Genomic DNA, 17761 nt, shown 5'->3' with positions numbered 1-17761 from the left:
CTTTCTTCCTCTGATCATGACTCAGCTTCATAATTTGGGATAAATATTAAGTTATGGTAATTACTTGTGATGGAAGGTTTTAATTTAAGAGGTAGAATTTAATTAATAATCACATGGCTTCTAAATAACCTAGACTATAACTAACTAGTTAATAGAGTTCTAGAATTATCAGTGTCGTAGAATTATTGAAGCCATAGAACGTTCTTACAAGTGCTCATAAATAGCCATAAAATGAAGCCCTTTGTGGGGCTAAAGAGGTAACAGTTTGGCTCACCATCAGTGGGGAGGATTTTCTTGAGCTCGGAGCATTCTGCGTCTGTTAGCTCAATCCCCAGGTCTCTAAGATAATTTTGGAGATTACTTGCATCAACCTTGTTTCCTTTCAAAAATGAGAGTACAATTATGTGAGAATTTAAGGATCCACTTAATGATTTCAAATAATGTGCTACTCATACCTGCCTGAAGAGTCACCTACAATTTAAGACTAAGCAAAGGAGGAACGAAATTATCTCTTTTTCTGTAAAGGGAAAAGGAGAGAGAGAAGGAGAAGCTGGAGGAGGAAGAGAAGTGGGGAGAGGAAGAAGAAGTGGAGGAGGAAGAGGAAGAGAGATTGAATCTTAATGGAGAAAACAATAAAATAATTTCTTTATCTAATTTATTGAAGACGTTCTCTTAAGTCTAAAGTTAAGACACACTGAACTTTGGCTGTATAATTGCCCAGTGACCGGAACAACACAGATGAACGATTTAAACATCTGCATTCTCCCCAGGTACTTTTTTATATGGGTTATGTAATTACGTGAGCAGTGCTTTTATTTATTTTCTATGCTGACCTCAATTTTGAGTAAATACTCTACAGCAATTGGTATTTTTAGGAAACAAATTACAGAGTGAAACAACATGTTATAAACACACAACCCTATTTTTAAGATGTCCAGTCGCAGTGAGCACAATCTCAGTAGCCACGAGACGCTGAGCCTCTTTAAAGTCAGTGACTGGGCAGCTGGACAATGTAAGAAAGAAACAGTCTAAACCCCAGGGTGGCAACTCCAGGGGAAGCGTTTACTCACCTGTGAAGTGTTTTACTTCATCCATTATATTTTTAAGAGTGACATTCCCATCAGCTACAAAATAGTACAAAAAATAAATCATCAATATAGATTGAAAATTTGATATAAGATACAAGGGAATGCATCTTCTAAGACTTGTTCTAGGATTGTCTTTACAATTTTACTTAATATGTTTCAAAAGGTTGAAAAGGACAAGTCGCCTTGCATGTTAAAATTCCTATAACAATCATAGTATGCTCCATTTTCTGTCCTCTGAGTTAGTCTGGGCACAAGAAAAATTGGTTTTCAAGTCTTTCTCTGGAATTAATTTTCCTCCTTGGAAACTGTAGGGTGCACCCTCCTCTTTAATAGATGGGAGGGACAAAACCTAAAGCTGGCCCGTGTCACGTGCTGGTGGGCTCAGCTGGATTGGGGAGGCTGTCTAATCTACAGATAATTATTAACATTTTTGTTTTAATTTGAGTTATTTGCTATTTGATAGCAAATGCTTATGCTATAAAAATTTTTTTAGAAGAATCTACCAATTATATTACTAAGCGATCAACTTTGCATACTGTAGAGGCCTACTAAATTCAATGAAATGCGACAGCTATTGAGTACCTCCTTTGTACGTAGCACTGTTTATAAAATAATAAACACACATTAACACATGACATGGAAGCTTGTGTAGAATATTATTTGGTGGTAAAGGCAGTGAATCTGAGAACTGGGCACAGAGAACCCTGCCGAGCTCTGGTGCTCAAGTTTAAAGAGAGTTATGAGCAGTCGCATGGCGGTGACATTTGGAAAGACCTAATGATGAGGGCATGGGGTGGATGCCTGAGAGACGGATATTTCGGAGTGTGTGCAAGGCTAGAGAGGCAGCGTGACTGGGTTCACGTGTCGAAAGACAAGTGTCTCTGGAATAGGCTAAGCATGGGGTGCTAGCCAAAGATTTCAGGGGGCTGGACAAATCATATAAAACCTTCTAAGTCATAGTAAGACTCTGACTTTACCCTGGAGGGAACAAAGAAGTGTTGAAGGGCATTGTGAGTATGGGAGTTCCTTGCTGTGCCTTGTACATCAGAAGGATAACTCCAGATGCTGTGTAGAGGACAGGACGAAGGCCCAGTCCTTAGATTCATTCTCGTGATTGGCTCTAACATGGTTTCCCTGTCCAGGCTCCATCTCCCTATTAGGTAACTGCAGCATCTTCTCACTGCTTCCTGTTCCCACCCTTCCCCCTTTATCAGTTATTTACATAGATAGCATCCAGGGTGGGCACTGCAGACTTACACAGTCTGCACAGTCATGACATACATGCAAGCAGAGCACCCATGCACAACATATGAGCAGCTAGTAGTCTTACAGACTTCTCCCTGTAGAGCTTTGGGCCGTGCACATAAGGGTGGACTGATGAGTTTAAGGCTGACTGTCCTCACAGGGAAGGCCCCTCTGCTCCAGGGGAAGCTTGCTGAGGTGAAAGGCTTACCATCCCCAGGCAGATTCCGAAGCAGGTCTTTAAATTCCTCTTCTTCGAGTCTGATGCCCATGCTTCCCAGAAGAGAGTCTAGTTTGCTCGTGTCAATAGTCCCCCCTTGTGAAAGATGTAGGCACATCAACAAAATTTAAGGAATTGAAAGTTTCAGAATTATTAAATTGTATGCATTGTTATCTTTTTCAGCAGCGAGAAATGGTACCAATAGCAAAGAGAATCCATAGTGGACTTTATGACAGAAACCTTTCTATGTGTCCCCGGCCTCCAGCACCAACCTACGCAGCGCACAGTCTGAAGGGGCTGGATAAATGCATTGTCACTTCAGCAGCAAAGATGACGGATCTTGTCATTTCATTTGGGTTGGGCTTTGTCAGTATGTACAATTTACTTTTTGTTCTCTGGAGCTTCAGGTTGTTTCTATTAATAGGCCAAAGCTCCACATGAATCAATCTTTACTCTTTCCCCCTTTACCATTACAAATGAAGTCCACTTCATTTGCTTCTCCCCTAGGACCACACTCACCAGAGCCTGTGCTTTCTTTCAAAGACAGGACAACAAAAGCAAAGAAAGCAAATGGCAAATAACCCACAAGAGAAGGCTGAATGTGACAGTCACAGCATCCACAAAGTAGTGACAAAGAAACAGATTTCCAATCTACCTGCATGTCATCATGGCTCTTGCTCACCTTTAAGAGACTTCAGACTGTTCATCAGCCTATTATTATAGACATTTCCGTCTTCTGTAAGAAATGTACAAGGCAGGTCACAGATATATGGGAAAACTCACTAAGGTGAAATAGAAAAGCTATAATTCGGAAAAGACTTACTTGACTGTGTATATACATGGGGTCAATTGAAAGTGATCGGACCGAGGAGCAGAGAGAGAGTTCTTAATACCCCGCCCGTGGGCAACAGCAGCAGTTGGCTCTGGCCACCTTGCCTGCTTTCTCTTTTACACCTCTGTGATTAATCTGTTTCTTCTCTATTATACTCGTCCCTATCTGTTTGTAATCACAGTGTAATGCTTAGTCTTCCCACTCAGGCCTGCAGCACAGGTCTGTGCAAAGGATCTTAAGATATACGGTCTTTCTTCCATGATCGAATAAAGGTGATTTTTAAAGCTTGCCGCCAACAGGGACTAGAGAAATGGCTCGGTTGGTAAAGTACTTACTGAGTGGATATGAATCTGTTCCCCAGAACCCATGGGAAAAAATGCACTGGGGAGGAGGACCAATGGTCAGCTATGTAAGCTTTCTAAAAAGCTGGACAATCCCCTCTTCTCTCCTCTCTCTCCTCTCTCTCTCTCTCTCTCTCTCTTTCACACAAACACACACTCACACGCTACTAAGGTTCTTCTTCCTTCCTTCTTTCCTTCCTTCCTTTCCTTCCTTCCTTCTTCCTTCCTTTCCTCCCTACCTTTCTCCTCCCCTCTCTTTCTTTTATCAGACAGGGTCTCACTCTGTAGCCATGGCTGGCCCAAACTCTATTAGCACTATGCTCTTTGAAAGAACTAATGCCAGTATTTGAAAGTCTCACCATTGACTGGAAGATATTTTAGCAGCTTTGCCAATTCTTTTTCCTTGAGGTTGACTCCCATTTTTTCCAGAACATTTTTCACATCTTTGACATCAGTCTCTCCTCCTTCAAACACACAACATGAAATACTTTAAGTATTTCCTACTTCTAAAACACACATAAAAACTACCTCATCTCATCCTGTTCCATATTAAATTTACTGCTTGATAAGGAGTATGGACTGACTGCCTCTCTCCTCCCTCACCACTCCCCCCCAATTGGATTCATGAATAAACATTTTTGCTTAATGCTAGTAAAATGCTTCATTTCATATTGATAAAATCAAGACAACACATTTAAAACTTGGTGTGGACTATCGACACACAAGAAAAAGAGGCTTATACAATTTCCTAGTTCATGGGGTCTTTATTATCCAGGTAAGTATGTTCTCATGCCAGGTCATGTTTCTGAACAACCTTAAATAAGAAAAATCACCTATATCTTTATCAGAGTTGTATACTGCCATTCAATGATTTAATCTAGAATTTCTCCTTTTCTTTATATTGGAATACTTCCATGTCATATATAAATAGCAGACAGCTTTCTACCAAGACACAAACTAAAAATTTATTATAAAACCGAAGGCAATAAAAACATAGTTCTAGGACATTAGATAAATCTGATTTTAAAAAGTTTACCAAACAAAAGATAAAGTGGTAAGGCAAACTAAATATTATTTATGCTCTTTGATTAATACTAATTTATTACCTGTGAGGGTTCTCACTCCATCCATCAACTTAGTAAATTCAACCTTCTCGTGAGCTGTAAGGAAAGATTGAAAAATGGAATGATTCAGCATAATGGAGTGTTAGCCAACCATCAAAAGAATAATATTTCTTTAGTTCAACCAAATGAATGAGCGCAAACAAAGGACATCATGCTAAATAAAACCAATCAGAAGCAGAAAGAAAAGTCCCACAGCTTGTCCCTTACTGCCACCCTCAAATGTGGGATGTTTTTAAGAAGAGCCAATAGGAATTTAATAATGTTGACTAACAGAGGTTCTGATGTGCAGAGGGCAAAGGGACAGTTGGACATGAGATAATCAGTGTCCACATACAGACAAAAATAAGTTTCAGTGTCCTAAAGAACAGCGAGGGGCCTGTGTTCACAGGAACCCAGAATATATTTTATTAATCACTAGAGGAGAAGAAACAGATGGATCTAAACACAAAGTAATAATAAGGGCATGGAGATGTTAAATATATATGAATGTATTATCACACTATATTCTACTAATTCATACAATTAAATATTTTATAAATGATCAACTTCAGGAAAATAGGGCATGAAGTCTGCTATAAAGTCTGCATCCTGCAATTGTGACCCATATCACACTTCAGTATACAAATCTTGGCTAGGAGAGATTTCCCAGCAGTAAGTAGTGCATTTCCCCCTGATTCAGGACTTGGCAAACTATGGTCCAGGGGTCAAGCCCAGTCCAGAACCTTTTATTTTTATCACTTATAATCTCAGAGTTTCCTTTCTATTTTCAGCTAGTTGGAAACTCCAAAAAGAAAACATTTGTGTCTCGTAAAAATTACTAAAATTGTAATGTCTATAATCATATACTGGGACACAGACACAGTCATGTGCTTGCTCATCATCTGTGCCTGCTTTTGTGCTATAAAAGCAGGGCTAGGAACTTAATGACAAAGCTATGTGGTTGGCCAAGGGAGTCTCGTGGAAATTCCTAAACAACTCAGGATGTTGCCAAGATAATGGAAGTTGCTCTCCACAAACTGACTTCAGGGCCCCATTGCTGAGGACAACACCCACACAACTCATTGGATATGGAGAAGTAGAGCAGGAGCCTACATGGAGCCTTCGCCCCTATGTTTGGTGCAGGAAGGTACTCTGCTATCAAAAGAGAAACATAAACACCAGCTGTGGTGGTTTGAATGAAAATGGCTCCCATAGGCCCATATAGAGAGTGGTATTATTAGGAGGTGTGGCCTTGTTGAAGGAAGGGTGTCACTGAGGGTCGGTTTTGAGGTTTAGAAGCTCAAGCCAGGCCTAGTGTCACTATCTCTTCCCGCTGCCTGCTGATCCAGATGTAGAACTCTCTGTTACTTCTCCAGCACCGTGTCTGCCTTTGTACTACCATGCTTCCCACTACGATAACAATGAAGTAATCCTCTGGACCTGTAAGGCAGCCCCAATGAAATGTGTTCCCTTATAAGAGTTGCCGTGATCTTGGCGTCTCTTCGCAGCAATAGAAACCCTAGCTAAGACAGACATGAGTACCAGAAGTCGAGTATTGCTGTGATAGGCCTGACCATGTTTTTGTTTGGAGGAAAGTGTACCTTGGGACTTTGGATTAGAAAAGCAGTTGAACACCTTAAGTGGGGCTTAAAATGGGACATCTTAGTAGAACCATGGAAAACTGGTGCTGAGGGTGATTTGAGCTGTGGAGCTCAAGAAGTTTTAGCGGGAAAGAATTTTAGTTTGTGGCCTAGAGACTACTCTTGTGATATTTTGGGAAAGAATGTGGCTGCTTTGGCTCTTGTCCAAAAAGTCTGCCTGGGGCTAAACTGAAAAGTTTTAGATTAGCTGTGTTGGCAGAGGAGATTTCAAAACATCCTAGTATTGGCTCTGTCATGTGGTTACGACTGTTCACTCTTATGAAGATCTATAAGGAAAAGGAGCAAGCTGAGCGAGGAAAAATACAAAACATACAGCTTAAGGTGAAGAGGGGCACAAGGAAGTGTGAAGAGAGTAAAGAAAAGCTTGACGCTAAGTGATAAAGGGTGTGGTGACTTCAGAGCAAGACTTCATCCAGCTAAGATTCCAAGTTGTGAAATGGAATTAAAGAAAAATGAAAAACAACTTTAAAAAAGTTTAGGGCTAGGTGTGGTAGTAGATACCTTTTAATTTAAGCACTTGGGAGACAGAGGCTGAGGCGAATGAATTTCAGAGTTCATGGCCAGCCTGGTCTACATAGCAAGTTCCAGGAGAGTCTGGAGCCAGGAACACGGCCAGTCGCTGGACACTGTTACAGACTTGAGATCTCTGATGCCATCACTGGTGGATTTCCTCCCTAGTGTTGCCCCCTGGCTGGTCACATACAGGTTAGCACCGGGCTGCACTGATGCGTGAACCTTGGTTCTGTAATACCTCTTCATTTCTACAGCCTCCTCTCTCCTGCACTGCGGTGCCGTTGCTAGGTAGAATCTACAAGTACTGAGACCCACAGGCAGGGTTTCCTCCATAGAGAGTCCAGGACTTTGTCTTCCCCATTTCCTGAGGCATGTGGGGGACACCTCTCAACCTGGATGTTTGCTGCTGCAGGAACAGGCTGGTGGGCTTGTAGAGGAAGTGGGAGCTGTTGGACTCGGGTTGCAAAGCACACCGGGGTGGGGTGGGGGTTAAGCATCAGTGGCTCCTGGTGAGCGAAGAAAGGAGACTTCAAAAGTAGTGGACTCAATGGGGGTCCACTGACATATGACAACTGACCTTTTAGTGGCTGCCCCCGAGCCTGTATCAATAATAACTGAAGTAGACCCTAGCTATGAAGTGTTACCACACAGTATACCTGGCGGACATTAAGAAGATTCATTGTTTTTGTTTGTTAAATGTATTTCCTCCTGTCTTCTATTCTTACTTATGTGACTTCTGTTCCCAATTTTATTTCATAGCCAAGACGACCCCTCCAGCCAACACTTGAGGAGAAGGGGAAACACAAGAGGCTTCTCTGGGTAAGCCTGTTTCTAGAAGACTTAACAATACTTCTTACATCCCATTAGGGAGAACTCATCATATTTTACCAGAGGCAGTTTCAGTGGAGGTAGGAAAATGTAGTGCTTATCCTAGACAGCTGGGCACCCAGCTGAGAAACAAAGCTTCCGAGGCTGAGGAGGAAGGAGAACCCGGATATGGGAGTTGGGTAAGGGTAGAGCACCCACAATTCTTAGATCCCACAGGATGCCTTGTGTTATTCCTTTTGTTAAATTTCTGAGTGGAACTTGCCAAAGCTAGAAGAAAAGACATTTTAACTATGCACGTGTGTGTCCGTCTGGGGTATATCCACATGAGTTCCGATGTCCATGGAAGCCGGAGGAGGGCGATGGATCCCGTACAGCCAGAGTTCTGGGCAGTGGGAGCTGGCCCGGGTGGGTGCCGGGGACTGAACTCTGGTTCTGAGCAGAATCACTGCATGATCTTAACCACCCAGTCATCTCTTCAGCCCAGAAAAATAAATTTGAAGTTTCAAAAGACTTTCCTCTTGTATGACCATGCATCTAGAAATGCTATGAAAATAACAACACAGATTGGAATTTTGCCTTGGTGTGCTCTCTAACGTAGAGGTGGGTACAGGACTTACAGACTCATTCATTTTTCCCGTTTATCCATTAACTCTTTCCATTATATTTTTAGTATTGTTTTTATTTTTAACAATATTTTTCATTCTTCTTACTCTTACCCAATTTTACTAACATATCTTTCACTATCACATAGTGATGCTTTTACACCTTGCTTTACTGTTGGGGTAACCACTGTACACCGTGTGGAGGGTGTCTCCGTACATTCAATTGTTGATTGCTACCCCGGCAGAGAGCTGAATCCTGTCCGCACTTTGGTATTGTTGCCCTGAGGGCTCATCACTGCTCTCTCATTTCCTCTCTCACGTTTTGATTGGCTTAATAAAGAGCTGACTACCACCTGGGCAGGAGAGGCAAGGCGGGGCTTCCGGGCTGAGAGACAGTCTCTGGAAGAATGAGCAGATGTGGGCGCTTCGCCTCGCCAGAGTGACAGGGAAGGAACAGGGTCAGGACAGAGTGAGAGAGAGAGCAGTAACGGGTCACATGGAGGGACATGGGGCAGGGCTGGTAGGGTTAGAATAGCTGAGCACCTGCCGGCTATCGTGCCTAAGCTGCTATAGATACTAAGTCTCCAGCCTTCTGCTGGTCCCGCAATGCTTTATCATCTTTGTCTTCCTCGCGCTGTTTCGATCATTTCCTCCCTTTTATTTATTTAACCTTGCTTCCTCTCTTCACCTGCCCCCTCCTTTATCTTACTTTTAGTACTTTTCATATTTTATTACATTACATTTGTACTGTTTCCTTTTCCATTGTGGTACATGGTGTAGTAACTGGCTTAACTGATTTTAGCCTTATCTCTATATTTGGTTTGCTCTGGCGTTGTTGCTGTTGCAGTGACTTCTTCTTTCTTCTCTCGGTGGTAATGGACATTGAGCCCAGAAGAGATGAATGGTCACTAAAGGTGTCCCCATATAAAACCCATAAGAGCTAACCATCTGAATACATGTACCATCTGAACTTAGAAACACGAGTAATAGGAAATAAAAATTCAGTCCATCACTGTGAGCAGGGCATTGTGGGACAGACCATTTCACCTCATGGTGGCTGAAGAAGCAAAGGAGATGCTTGGGTCCCCCTCCCTTTTATCCCATGGGATGCTGTCAGGTACATTCAGAGGTGTCTTTGCTCCCCAGCTAATCCTCTGCGGAAATATCCACACAGACGCATCATGTGTGTGTGTGTGTGTGTGTGTGTGTGTGTGTGTGTGTGTGTGTGTGTGTGAGTGTGTGTGAGGGTATGTGAGTGTGTGTGTGTGCCTCATCAATCTCCTGGGTGATTCTAAATACAATCCAGTTGACAAAGAAGACTGGCCGTCACAAGGTGACGGTCAGATGTCAGAGGTATTGGGGGAAATGGTAGGAACACCTACCGAAACGGGAGACTGAGTTTGACCAGTGAGTTACAATAAAAACTAGGGCTTGTGTGTGTCTAACAGGAAGACTGAGTTTAACCAGTGAGTTATAATAAAAAACCAGGGCTTGTGTGTGTCTAACAGGAAGACTGAGTTTAACCAGTGAGTTATAATAAAAAACCAGGGCTTGTGTGTGTCTAACAGGAAGACTGAGTTTGACCAGCGAGTTATAATAAAAAGCAGGGCTTGTGTGTGTCTAAGAGGTTTAAAGTTAAAAGAAGCACGAGAGTTTCCCAAGTGAAACGAGCATATGCATCATCCAAGAACCAACAAACAGAAGATGGCATGAACAAAACCAAAGACAAGCGACCAAGAATTCTTTCATATGTGTGTACTAATGGCTCAGCCATTAAAGGATAGGCTCGCAACCAAAAATATCAGACTGTGAAAGATGTGATTTCTTTTGTCTAAAGGGTAAGCAAAGGGTGATCCTGGAAATGAAGACCCTGCAAAGTCTAGATTGTCACATAAAAGCATGCTGTCTGGTAGGTCGTCACAGGTGGTGACAGGTCCCCGAAAAACAATATGCATACTGTTTAAAGAAAGTCTGAACTTCAGATAAGCCATCCCAGCAGTTCAGTGGACAATCTACTATAAAGGGAGCAGGAGGGGAGGGACAGGGGGGAGAGACAGCTCAGTGGGTAAGTACTTACAGCTCTTGGAGAGTACCCAAGCTCAGGTTGGGTGATCACAGCCGCCTGTCCTTTCAGTTCCAGAGAATCTGATGCTTTCTTCTGGGCTCTGTGGCCACTACATTCATATATATATGTGTGTGTGTGTGTGTGTGTGTGTGTGTGTGTGTGTGTGTGTGTATGTGTGTGTGTGTGTGTGTGTGTGCTCACACAGAGACACAGACACATAATTTAAAATTTAAAAAAGAGAATCTTTAAAAAAACTGAGGCCGGAGAGATGGCTCTGCAGCTAAGCAGCATGGGCTGATCTTTTAGAGAACCCAGGTTCAGTTCCCAGCATCCACATAACAGGTCACCATTATCTATAACACCAGTTCCAAGGGATCCAACACCCCCTTATGGCCTATGTGGGCCCCAGGCACTCATATGATGCAGACATACATGCAGGAAAATCAACTCATACACATAAAATAAAATAAAAGAATACATTGAAATATATACAAAAAAGCTCTTAAAAAGACAATATGGAGAGAAGAGTTATATTGCTGCTCTGAGGCCACCAAATGAGGTGACAGGCTTGAAACATGGTCAGTGACAGTAGAAGAACAGAACTTAATGATAAACTGAAGAAATAGACACGAGCCTTTAAGACAATTAAAGTAAGGGAAAGAGTGGCAAAGAGGACGACAGCGCAGGTAAGTTTGGATAAATAAGTGGCGAGCGGCCATTAAGAAGGTATCATAGTGAGCTTGAGAGGAAAGGGAATGAATTCAACTTGAGGACGTTGACACTGGGGTTCTAGAGGGTCATTCGAGATGCTGGATCTGGTTAGCATGCAGCTGCGAACACTGGAACAGAGACGTGGACCACAAAGTTCCTGAGTGACGGGATAAAGGGCCTGATTGAGGACTATTGTTTACTGAGGTCATGATTTCTTTTTAATCTTGCATTTTCCCCCCTGAATGTTTGTTCTATCCTTTAATGATTTTTTTTGGGGGGGGGTTAGATAGCAATCCCAGCCTTACCCCTAGATATATCATGTCTACTTTGAGACGGGATTGATGACTTTGGGTTTTAGTGAAATAAGATTGCTTTTTACCTTCCTCCAATGTCTTCTTAAGGGGAAAACATTATCAAATCCTTAGATAGCTTAGTGAAGACACAGTAAGAGCCGCAGCAGTTCTATAATGCTCACCGTCAACTGGCAGGGTTTCCTCTAGGTTTCTGAGCTCTGCTTCTGTGAGGTTAATCCCCATATTTTCCAGGATGGTGTCTATGAAATTTATATCAACTTTCCCTTCTTTGAAAAACATTAAATTAGAAATGTACAAAAGTTAATAATTTAAAACACTAGTCAATGATTACATACCATTGTTTGATTTCATGATTATATGCTAATATTAAAATAGAAAAACTTGATGGTTCACATATTTATATTATTATTCTGACTCACACTATGAATACTAAAATACCAGGTAGTAGAGCTAAAACCTCAAAATCAAAGCCGGATGTGGTGGTGCATGCCTCTAATGCCAGGGCTTGGGAGGCAGAAGCAAGTGGGTCTCTGTGAGTTCGAGGCCAGCCTGGTCTATAGAGAGAGTTCCAGGTCAGCCAGGGCTACACAGAGAAACCCTGTCTTGAAAAACCAAGAACCAATATCAAAAGCAAAACCATTAACATCAGAAACTGTCTCCCTGAGGTTTGTAGTTGAGTCAAACTCACACATGGCAATGCTCATCTTTTTAACTCTTTTATGTCTCTTGAACAATAAAGCCTACTTGTGTTTTCTGAAGCTTTGCATTAATTACCACTACTGCTTGCTGAATTAAAAATGAACAAACAAACAAACAAAACCACAGGAACTTTTATCTTTCTTTTTACTTTTGCCTCAAAAATACATGAAATAATTCTTTTGGAGTAAAATTTGGGAAATTCCAAATTTATTTTGGTTTAAGCAAAGATACATGTAAGATAATATTTGACAAATTACATGTGTTTAAAATTTATTAAGCATAAAGGAAATGGCCTATAAATAAGAAACAGGATTTCCTATCCAATGAGCTACTATCTATACCATGAGACTTTTTTTTTTTTAGAAAATTCTGTTTTCTTATTAATTCTTTTACTTACCTCTGAGAGACTTCATTCCATCCATCAATCTATTCTGGAATACCATCCCAGAATCTATAATAAAATAATATGTATTATATATTTTATAACATATAATACAAGTATAAAATTATAAAAATTTAGTATTTACCTATATCATGAATATTAACATTTTATTTCACAGCAGAAATATTAAAGACAGCATTACATGTGCTATGATTATATAGAATTTAAACATATTTCCTTGGATATTTACATTACATCACTGTCGAAATAAATGAATTTGAGATCAGAATGTTTTGCTTTCTGATCCGTCTACAAAGCCTGGCACTGGCCACCATTTTCAGTCACCCTGTGGCATGTGAAACAGATGCACATTTAGAAACTGCTACAATACTGAAACACATTATTTCTCCTTTTCTTTCCTCGTTTCTCATTCCTCTTTACTTTCTCCACATCTTCTTGTTTATACAACTTAAATCCTTTTGCATAGCTCTTAATAGCACCGAGGACTTCAGGCTGAATGGAGTAAGAGAGTGTGTAGCTCCTTCCTCGTCTGCTGACAGTCCTGGTTCAGGCTCCATGAGTGACTTTGCGGCTTACCGTCCACAGGCAGGGTCTCCTGGAGATCCAAAAGCATCTTCTCCGTGAGTTCGATACCCATGCTTTCCAGAACGTCTTGGAGTTCACTGACATCAATCTTATTACCTTTGAAAAGACAACAGTGTGCGTATTAGGAAAACCAGACATGTAACCATACTTGTAAGGCATGAATGTACAAATTAAAGTCTAATGTTTAAGCAACATTTGTCTATGTAAAACCAACAGGAGAGACATTTAAAAATTGTTCCCTCTGTTAGTTTGAATAAGAGATTGCTTTTATTTTTATTTTGGAGAACTGACAAAAAGGCAGAGTAAATGTGTACATAACTCAGAAAATTAGGAGCCTTATCAGAAATAACCAGACATTTCTACAAGCATAATCCTTCTGATTTATGCTAATAAATCAAAGATTCATTGACATTACTAAATAAAGATTAATGTTCTGAGCTAGCTGCTGGTGTACACCTTTAGTCCCAGCACTGGGTATGGGGTGTGGGTAGTATGCGGAGGCAGCCACATCTCTGAGTTCCAGGCCAGCCTGTTCTGTAGTGCCTGTGTTCTAGGACAGCCAGGGCTTACACAGAGAAACCTTGTCTAAAAAAAAAAAACCAACAACAACTAAAAATTAAATGAATAAAGTTAATGTTCCTCATAGTAACATTTTGAATCTCCAAATTTTATTTGTTTTTATTTTTGAGCCAGGGTTTCATTATATAATCTTGTCCTCAAGCTTGTAATGTAGACCAAGATGGCCTTGAACTCACAAAATTCCTCCTTTCTCTGTCTCCTGAGTGTGGGATTAAAGATTTATGTCATCATGTGCAGCATATGTTCTCCATCTTTCTTGCCATTTGCTATATATATATATATAATATGTTTATGTATATCATAAAAGTATATGTGTATATTTATATCATAGTAAACAAACCCCCACAAACTATAGAGTATCTCCAGAAATGAGGGATCTGGTTCCAAGAAAAAACCAAATAGCATTTCAGTGCTAAAATCTTGATAATGGAATACCTAGTGATGAGTTATATGAAACAGTAGCAAGTTAGTTTAAAAATAACTTATTGTTTTAAATGTGTATGTGGATGGTGTATTTGCCCTCCCTCCCTCCCTCCCTCCCTCCCTCTCTCCCTCCCTCCCTCTCTTCATACCTCCCTTCGTGTGTTTGTGTGTGTATGTGTGCCTTCGTGTGTCTCTCTGTGTGCGCATGTGTGTATACATTCATGCTAGTGTGTGTATATAAGTCAGAGGTTGATCCTGAGTGTCTTTCTTGATTTCTTTCTTCCTTATTCTTCTGTCACTGAGCCTGGAACATACCAATGGCTACTCTGGCCTGGCAGCAAGCCCCCGGATCTACCTGTCTCTGGCCCCAGCACTTTGGGCACATATGTGTGCCATGTATCCGGGTGCTTCTATGCAGCGGCTAGGGATGTGAGTTCAGTTCCTCGTGCTTATGCGACAAACTCTACCCACTGAGTCATCTCCCAAGGCCCTGAAGCAAATTATTATTCAACTATGAGTGAAAATGCAGAATTTAAAAGCTAAAATATACTGCTGATAAAAGCCATTTAACACAGCACAGGATGAGAGATTTGGTCTGATGTTAAGCTTACCCACCTGTAAAAGCTTTCATTGCACTGACCAACTGTTTCATTTCAACTTTTCCAGCAGCTGTAAGAAAATAAGCATTCACACATGGGCATGATCCTAAGACTCAGAAAACACGAATCATGACATTAAATTAAACAGTATTTATATACTCTAGCATTTTAACATATTTTAAATACTTCACAAGAATGAATTGGAGTAAAAAAAAATCAATTTAAACATGACAAATAAAAATCCACTATCTATCTTTTATCATTCAAAGTAATAAAACTCCAGTAATGACAGAATAAAATCTAAAGATTGCTTCAAGCTTACTAGGGTTGTTAACAACTGACAACTAAAAAAAAAAAAAACTACTTTTAGATTTATTTCATGTATAAGAGTGCTTTGCCTGCATGTATGTCTGTGCACCATGTGTGTGCCTGGTATCCACAGAGTCAAAAGAGAGTATTGGATCCCCTGGAACTGAAGTTCTGGGCGGTTTTGAGCTGCCATATGGGTGTTGGGAATCAAATCCCAGCCAGACCTCTGTAAGTGCTGTTAACTGTGCACCACGTCTCCACCTAACGGCTAGGTTTGTTCTTTTGTTAGGACTAAGAGAAGGTAGAAGATGCTTCACTATGGCTTTCAGAAGTAGCTCCAATCTAAGACCCATTCGCAGTACATCTTTGACAAGGAAGCAAATTTCTTTAGTTTATTTGCATTGCATGGATAAGTTGCAGATAATTTTGAGGACTTCTTGCTATTCCAGTGTGAAGGGCCATTATGCAGAAAAATGCGTGCCTACCCTACATTTTAATTTAAAATATGATTTATTTGGGAGCTGGGCCATACATTTACATGTTTTAAAGCCAAGTGTTAAAAAGGAACATTTTATGACATGACTGCCCAGGGATGTCTTGTACCCTATCTCCTAGTTTTTGTTCACTTTAGAAGTAACTAATGTGACCACTTCCCTTTAATTTAAAAATTGGACAAATAATTATTGGAAATTTCCGTAAAGTATAGTGTAATGTTTTGAAATAGGTATATATAGTAGAAAGCTAATCATGTAAACAGTCATTAATGTACCTGCTTGTTTTGTGATGAGAATATTAATAATGCACTTTCAGCAATTAAAAAAGCACTATTATTTTTCTGTCTTTAATTTTTGAGATTATATTATACTAAAACATTTGCCCCTCTCTTCCCTCTTTCAAGCTTCCCATATACTCTCTTCCTGCTCTGCTTTAGGTTCATGGCCTCTGTTTTCCCATTCATTAACCTTACATGAATATGCATATGTGCATATATTCTAAATGTAGCTTCTCAGTCTGTATAGTGTTCCTTGTATGTATGTTTTCAGGGCTGACCATTTGCACTGGATAGCCAGTTAGTGTGCTCTTCCCTGGAGAAGACTATCTCTTCCATTCACAGCACTCCTTAATTGCCTGTAGCTCTTCTTGTAGGGTTGAGGCTTCCCCCATCCACTGTGGCATGTCCATTGGTGTTGTCATCGTGAAAGCATATACTAGCATTAACTGTGGTAAACATAAACAACTCAATAATCCTATCAAGCCAGGATGCTGAACCCTTTAAACGTCTCTCTCCTTCTTTGCCTACCCCAACTCACTCCAATCTGGTTGCCTTCAGTCTCCTTTCAGGTATGAGTTATACTTCTTAAAGATCCAACATAAAGAGACAGGTCTGCCTCTCTATGTCTAATTTCCATCCACTGAGTTGATTTTCTTGATTCTCTCGCAGCACTGGGAATGCTAACAGAGGTGGTTGTGTATCTAGTAGGGATTTGTCCTTCTCTTCTCGGTCTCCTATGTGCTTGTGTATTTCTATGGCACTGTTTGGAGTGTTTCCAATTTATTATTTATTGATTTTTGTATATTTTTAGCTTTCTTATTTTTTCTGTATTAGGCTCAACTTTTAGCTTTGTTGACTTCCCCATTGTTTTTCTAGGACATTTTTTCTGTGCTGTACTCTTTATTTATATCCTTCTAAGTTTGGACTATTTCTTTCTAGTTCCCTGAAGCATAATTAACTCTAGGTTGTCTATTTGAGATACATCTTTTTAAAAATCCATTCATTCATATTACATCTCAATAGTTATCCCATCCCTTGTACCCTCCCACTCCTCCCTCCCTCCCACTTCCCCCCTACTCCCCTCCCCTATGACTCTGACTGAGGGGGACCTCCTCCCCCTGTATATGCTCATAGGGTATCAAGTCTCTTCTTGGTAGCCTGCTATCCTTCCTCTGAGTGCCACCAGGCCTCCCCATCCAGGGGACGTGGTCAAATATGGGGCACCAGAGTTCATGTGAAAGTCAGTCCCCACTCTCTACTCAACTATGGAGAATGTCCTGTCCATTGGCTAGATCTGGGTCAGGGTTCGATGTTTACTGCACGTATAGTCCTTGGCTGGTGTCATAGTTTGAGCAGGACCCCTAGGCCCACATCCGCCCATCACAATGTCCTTCTTGTAGGTTTCTAGGACCCTCTGGATCCTTCTACTTCCCCATTCTCCCATGCTTGAGATACATCTTCTTTTAAAGTAGTCAGCAATCTTTCTTCTCTTTCTCTTTCTCTTTCTTTCTTCTGGTTGTCCTTTCTCCCTCTTTTTCTTCCTTTTTTTTTTAAAGCTGGGGGTCTTATAATACTATGTAGCCCTGGCTGGCCTTGATACTCATCATATAGATTTGGCTGGTCTTTCTCAGTCTCTTAAGTACTGAGATTACAGGATTATGTCATTTATGCCCAACTATTTTGTTATCACCATCATCATCATCATCATTTTACCCATTTTGTTTCTTTTATATGGTCTGTCTTAGAGAACTACGCCTGTGCTCAAGGAGAAGGTGGGTTCTGGTGATGTCAGATGATGTGTTCTAAAGCATATGTTTCCTTATTGATTTTCTGTCAAAATCTGTCCATTATGAATGAAGTGTTACAGACATT

The 17761-nt window shown here is 40.7% G+C and overlaps 1 protein-coding gene across 1 annotated transcript in view; it reads right to left on the bottom strand.

The window, feature by feature from the left end:
- EFCAB3 (EF-hand calcium binding domain 3) overlaps positions 1–17761 on the bottom strand; it is a 354012-nt gene that overhangs the window by 181047 nt on the left and 155204 nt on the right. The window contains exons 78-87 of the mRNA XM_084748227.1: positions 14825–14878; positions 13199–13303; positions 12617–12670; positions 11682–11786; positions 4830–4883; positions 4083–4187; positions 3233–3286; positions 2542–2646; positions 1071–1124; positions 275–379 (exon numbers count right to left, since the gene is read on the bottom strand). Of these exons, the coding sequence (XP_084604353.1) occupies positions 275–379; positions 1071–1124; positions 2542–2646; positions 3233–3286; positions 4083–4187; positions 4830–4883; positions 11682–11786; positions 12617–12670; positions 13199–13303; positions 14825–14878 (795 nt within the window). The remainder of the gene's footprint in view (positions 1–274; positions 380–1070; positions 1125–2541; positions 2647–3232; positions 3287–4082; positions 4188–4829; positions 4884–11681; positions 11787–12616; positions 12671–13198; positions 13304–14824; positions 14879–17761) is intronic.

This window comes from Acomys minous, assembly GCF_964271855.1.
Source record: "Acomys minous genome assembly, chromosome: 12".
NCBI classification, from domain to species: Eukaryota; Metazoa; Chordata; class Mammalia; order Rodentia; family Muridae; genus Acomys; species Acomys minous.
The sequence above is the reverse complement of the archived record's forward strand: the minus strand, read 5'-3'. Positions and strand labels throughout refer to the sequence as shown.